This window comes from Enhydra lutris, unplaced genomic scaffold (genome assembly GCF_002288905.1).
Source record: "Enhydra lutris kenyoni isolate GAN:26980312 unplaced genomic scaffold, ASM228890v2 scaffoldscaffold31, whole genome shotgun sequence".
Taxonomy (NCBI): Eukaryota; Metazoa; Chordata; class Mammalia; order Carnivora; family Mustelidae; genus Enhydra; species Enhydra lutris.
Window position 1 is genome coordinate 11,511,603 of NW_019154115.1, and position 6,000 is coordinate 11,517,602.

Below are 6,000 nucleotides of genomic sequence, written 5' to 3' on the forward strand. Positions count from 1 at the left end.
GCCATGCTGACAATTAATTTTTGGTACCAATCTTTCTAATAAGACCCTAACCTCCTAGAAGGCAAATGCCCAACTAGTATAACAGAGAGCACTGTTGTTAGGAATACTAACAACACTCGCATGCCACTCAAACAGCCTTTGGACTGAATTGAAATTGACCCCAGAAAACAGCAGATGTTCAATAAAAAGTTTTTAAATGAACAAACAAATAAATAAATAGTAGTTACTCAACACACATTAGCTCTGATTTTCAGTTGATTTCCTTTATTTTTTTCTCTTCTAGTTATTAGGTCAGCACTCCATAACTGTTCCCTTCCTCCCTCTGTTCTCACTCCCCACAGCATCAGATGATGGAAGAAAACACAACCTCTTATGTTACTGTTAGTTAAAGGCATAAATGGTCACCAAGAAAACACTCAACATTAAGACAGCACAATGTGTGTGTGTGTGTGTGTGTGTGTGTGTGTGTGTGTGTGTGTGTAACAGGGAGGAACCACTGGAGCCAGAGAGATGATAGAGACAATAGAGAAAGTACGGGGATAAAGACCGAAAGATTCCAAAGACCTTCTGGGAATCTGGAAGAAATCTCCCCTGCAGTTAGGGGCAGTCAGTAAAGTGCTAGCCTTGATTTTACAATGTGTGAACTCCTATAATATATTCAGCCATACGAAGTTTTAAAAACCAGACTGATGAAAGAGAAACAATTCTGAAAAGCTTTAAATCATAAAAACACAGCTAAAAGCAATCAGATTCCTGCAATAGCTGATAAGCAGTCTTCTCAGAATACAAGCAAGAGAGCACATATTCTCTTGGCTTCAAAGTGGTCCCCTTGCTACTTCTTGCTGGTGGACTTAGCACTCTTTCTTGAATAACACAGACTTTGAAAACAACCACCACCACCACCATATTCCTTAGTAAGGAATCATTTTTAAAACTTGGGATCTAGTTCACTGCATTAAGGAAATCAAATTAGACATATACCAAAGTTGGTACTGCCATTGATCCTTAGTCTAAAATGAACTTCAGAGAGGGAGACTTATTTTTAAAAAGAAACATAACTGCATGAAAGCCAATACAGGAGCACAGCTTTACCCCTTTCAGCATCCATGGAGACCAAACTGTAATTCTGGAGTATTTTCACTGGACCTTTGACAATGGTGTAACTTTTATTTCTGATGCTCTCCCCCATTCCCCCATTTATAAAAAATGCAAAAATTCTTTTAGAAGAATGGTGAAAAATACAGGAAAATATGAGATCACAAATGCAAAGTTTTCTGAATGTATGCTACTTGAAATTCTCATAATCTGACCACTTACACATAGGTAAGTGGTCAGTGACTTTATGTTGATCCCCAAAACACATTTAAAAAGCCTGTTGTAATATCCTTCCCTAAAGGTGTATTTGTTTAAGAAGACAAAAATGATGAAGGACCCGTCTTGTTTACCTCGTACTACTTTGTGAGACAAACACCGTATTTGTTTATGTGTTATTCAACAAGCCCTCCAGCACAGTAATTTCTAAGTCATTACTGTTTTTAAAAATTCCTGATGAATGAAGGTACTACTGCTCTAAAGGACGAACTGTCCATTCTTTTTCATTCTTCTGTTGTAAATTAACAATACCCCTCACTTCTGATCATAAGTGAATTTTTTTTTCATAAGTGAATTTTTAGAAACATTTTCACTAATCTTATTTTCGTCTTAAGCAACAAATCATTACCAGTTACCCTCTGCTACCAAGAGAGCAGCTTCTGCTCTTCACGTTAAAAAAGCTGCTCGCCCATGACGCTTGTCTCAGAAAATTTAGAAGTCTCGCTAAAAAGCTAAGGAGGAAAGCTGCTGGAAATGTTCACAGATACCTGATTTAACAAGGTTCTGTGAAAAGAGCTTGCCTTTAGATTAGCATTACTCAGTGTTTACCAGGGTTGTTTGTCAAGCCAAAAATAAGGTGCCTCCTCCCCACAAATTAAAGAGTCAAGTTACAATCCATTATTTCATTTCTGATTGTTTTTCTTTGTAATAAGTGGGAAAGTGGATACTGGATAAAAGTCTCTCCGGAGCTAAAAGACTCCACATTAAAGGCTTCAATTAGCTATAAATCAGTTGTCTTTCCTACTGGGGGAGAACAAGAGAAAAAGAGAGCAAGGGTAGTTGGAGAAAAAGAAAACTGGAAGAGCTTCCAAATTAAATTCCGAGATACCTACTGCATACCTAAAACTCCTTTCCCGGGCTGGGAGGAAAAGCCAAACAAAAGTTAAGACTTAACTCGAACCCTCCTAAATATGAGAGTTCGGTCCTGTCTCACGGGGAGATCTTGGATCTGAAGACCTTTAAAGAGAGGCTGATGAGGTTAGGGATCCTCATAAAACAAAACGTTTATGCTGTACACTTTCCCTGCTTGTTCCCAAACCCAGATATATGCCCCACGTTGGCACTATTGTTATGCAAACAGTGTCTAAATGGCTGTAACCATTAACGACCTCCCATTAAAATGGCTTTCAAAAATTTGTCACACCATCTAAAAAAGCTAACAGGTACATCAAACCCATCATAAACTGGGCGTTCAGAACACGAATCATTTTGATTTGTATTCTAAAACTAACAAGGAAAATTTCAATATTCGGATTTTTTTAAAAAAAAAACTTCTCTTTCAACCATTAAGCCAGAACCAATTTACTTCTCGACAAATTTAGTTTATCTTGTAATAAGCATGATAAAGTTGTAATAAACAACGTTAACCCTATTGTGTTCGCGCAGTGTGTGTTTAATCGTGAGAAATTTAGGGTAGAAATCAACTGAAAGGATAGAAAAATCAAACAAGAGAACTGTAAAATGAACTCCAGGGAACATGACTTTAAATCCCATCTATCTCTTCCCCACTCCATGCTTTAACGTTATAATCACCCCCGTGTGTCTAATTAATATACTTTTTCTATGTGGAATTCGTAGTAAGTAAATTCACTTTCCATTAAGGTAGAGAATGCATATTCTTTTCTATGTGGTGCTAACAGCAACAGATATTCCTGCTTGGCAAACCCAAGATGTCAGAGTTCGTTATAAAAAATGATTTCTTTTCAGTCCGAAGGCGAGCCCGTTAATTTGCACACATTGAGAGAGTTCCCGAGTTTTCCGGGACAACTGCCACTGCCTACAACATTCTAACGAAATGCCGATACCGGAGCCGCCCGTCGCCGGCAGTCAGGTTTCCGCGCAATCTGCAAAGGCGGCCGGAGCGCCGCGCGCCGGGTCAGTTCCTCCGGGAAAGCCGCTCCGCACGCGCGGGCTTCTGAGGACCGAGCGGGACGCGCAGCCCAGCGGCCCCTGAAGGCGCGGAACCGCCGGGAGGAGCGGCCGGGCTGCGTGGCCCACCTGGCAGGAACCCTTCCTCCCCACTTGAGGAGTCGAAGCCGGGCCGACGCCTTGCCGGAGGCAGTCCGGACCCCGAGAATCGGCTCCGAAGGCAGCGGCAGGCGCGGAATGGGCAAGGAGCCGTTGACCGCGACCCCCGGCGCCGGCTTCAGGTTGGGGCGAGTCCCCTAGGCGTCCCCAGACCCCGGCAGGCCTTCGGATGCCCCCAACCCCGAGGATGGGGGCGTCCCTCCGCTGCGCGGGTATGACAGGCAGGCTCCGGCCACCCCGGCCCCTTGACCCCGTCACGCCGCCCTCGCCCCCTCACAGATCATGGACAGGAAGGAAGGTTCTAGAAAGCCTCGGCGGACGGCAGGTCTTCGCCGGCCGCTTACCTTGGTGTACTTGATTTCGAGGTTGGGCGTGGGCGATGGCAAGAGGTGCAGGGACGCCATGAGGGCGGCGGGGTCAGCCTTCACCTCGCCGGGCATCTCTATCTTACTGGAAGTCATGGTGGCGGGCCGAGGTCTCGCTCGCCCGCGGCGTGGGCTGTGCGCGCGGTCCGCGGGCCGGGGGCGCGCTCGCCTGTATATAGGCAGGTGTCAAGCTGGGGCTTTTCTTATTGGACGTGAGGGCCGAGGCGCGGGGGGCTGGTCCATCCTACCTAGGACGCCTGGGCGCAGCCCCGATTTACATAAAGCCCGCCGCCGGCGCCGCGCGGCCCGTTCGCTCGGCACCCACGGTCAAGTGTGGCCGGCGACACCCGGGCTCACGCCCACCCCGCCGGCCTCGACGGCCAGAGCCGGAACTCGCGACGCGACCGCGCAGGGCTCGGAGAGCGGGACCGGCCTCGCCCCGGCACGGTCGGCAGCGGCGGCGGGGGGGCGCACCTTAGCGGATGGCGGGCGCGGGTCGTGGCCCCAGAAGCAGAGCGGGCGGGGGGCTGATGGGGTGTTAGCGAAGGGAGCTTCCGGGGCGCGGAGGGCGGCTCTTCGGACGCTGAGCGGGCTCGGCCGCGGATGGGGCGGGTCTGGGGCCCCTCCCACCCGCGTCCCCGGCCCAGCCGATCACGCGTTCCTCTTCTCTCCCCGAGACCCGGGGGGCGCCCTCAGCTCTCCTTCCAGGGCCGGGTGGTCCGGCACACGCCCACTCCCCACCGCGGAGTCTGAGGCGCGCCACGGCCGCAGGGTCCGGGACGGCTAGTGATGAGTGCGAGTCCTTCGACCCACGCTCAAAATTAAGTATCCCCGCAAGGCGGCCCTCGCCCGCTGCTGCCCTCTGCCGGCTGGGACCGCCCCGGGCGGTCTGAGCTGCGCCCCAGGATGCGGGCAGTGGGTCCTTACTGGCTCTTAGGAGTTGCATGTTTCATCGGCCTGTCTCTCTTCTTGGATCCCCCTTCCGGCCCTTAACTCCTCGCCCCCAAATAACACAATGGTATATTTGCTTTGCTTTTCTGTTGTTTTTCACGTCAAGAGCTATCATTCCACCAGACATAGGGTTCCTCATATGGCTGCCCCTTAGGGATTGAGCTTCCGTATCTATACCCCCCTAATTTAGTTGTTCATGTAGCTCCAACCGGCTTTCTTCTAGTTTGTGGGATCCTAGAGGTCAGCATACAGGTATACGTCCAGAACCCATAGATCCCATCCCAGGATGGGCTTTGGGCTGGGTGGTCCAAATCTGGGCTTCAGATAAAAAGACCTTTATAGGTCACTTCTCTTCACTCCCAGTGTAAGATTGACAGGGCCCTTCTAATTCATATCTTTAATGCCATATTCAGAGCCCTTACAACCTCATTTCTCCAGATGTTAAGGGTCAGCCAGAAGAGATCTTGCCTTAGATACTTTCCCTTACCAAAAATACCTAATACTCAGTGCTTGGGAAATAACCAAACAGACAAAAATATTCCATTTTAGTATTAGGTCTGTAGAAATAAATTCCAGCCTCTCAGAACCAAAGTAACTACCCGAGGTTACCTAAGTGAATTACCTCAGCTTTAGGCAATAGAAAGATCTCAATTCACAAGGGGATCGCTATGAACAAAAATTGTGTTCTAGTAACAGGCTATGTCCATGAGATACAGGTGTTTTTGTTGTTGTTGTTTGTTTGTTTTAAGCCTTGAAGAGTTGGAGATATAATTGAGGAATAAAAAATAAATAAATAAAGCCCCAGAATGAGTTTGGGAGAAAGGGAGAAGATGGTAGCAAGGGGGAATCAATGACGCTAGGGGAAAAATTCTGCCAACATGTTTTGTAAAGCACAGTACTGGAGACTGGGTTACAAGCAAGGTGGGCAGCCCTTATCATCAGCAAGCTGTAATCCCCTCCCCACAGGGAGGTAGATCACTGACTATTAGGGGCTGTGGGGAAAAGTTGCAACAGATCATCAACCATATGATCTGGGGCTCCACTAAGGAAGAGGTCAGTTCTCTGGGAATGCTGGCCTTTGAGTTGGGCCTTAAAAGGAGAGGCGAGGCATCCACAGGGGAGGAAAGGACAGAGTAGGTAGTAGAGCCACAAGATCAAAGGCATATAAATTTGAGGGGGACATCGATGTGACTGGAGGAGCAGCAGACGAGCCTGGCAAAGCAGTTGACTCAGGTTGTAAGGACCTTATTTCTTGAGACACTGAGAAGCCACCCAAAAATTCCAA

At 48.0% G+C, this 6,000-nt stretch overlaps 1 protein-coding gene across 2 annotated transcripts in view; it reads right to left on the reverse strand.

Annotated features, from left to right (window-relative positions):
• Positions 1–3,912, reverse strand: part of LOC111153257 (aldehyde dehydrogenase 1 family member A2) — a 95,913-nt gene extending 92,001 nt beyond the window's left edge. The window contains exon 1 of one of the 2 annotated variants that reach the window (XM_022512164.1): positions 3,744–3,912. In XM_022512164.1, coding sequence (XP_022367872.1) covers positions 3,744–3,860 — 117 coding nt within the window. In that variant the 5' untranslated portion in view covers positions 3,861–3,912. The remainder of the gene's footprint in view (positions 1–3,743) is intronic. The other variant, XM_022512165.1, reaches the window with a different exon arrangement.
• Between the last annotated feature and the right edge of the window lie 2,088 nt (positions 3,913–6,000).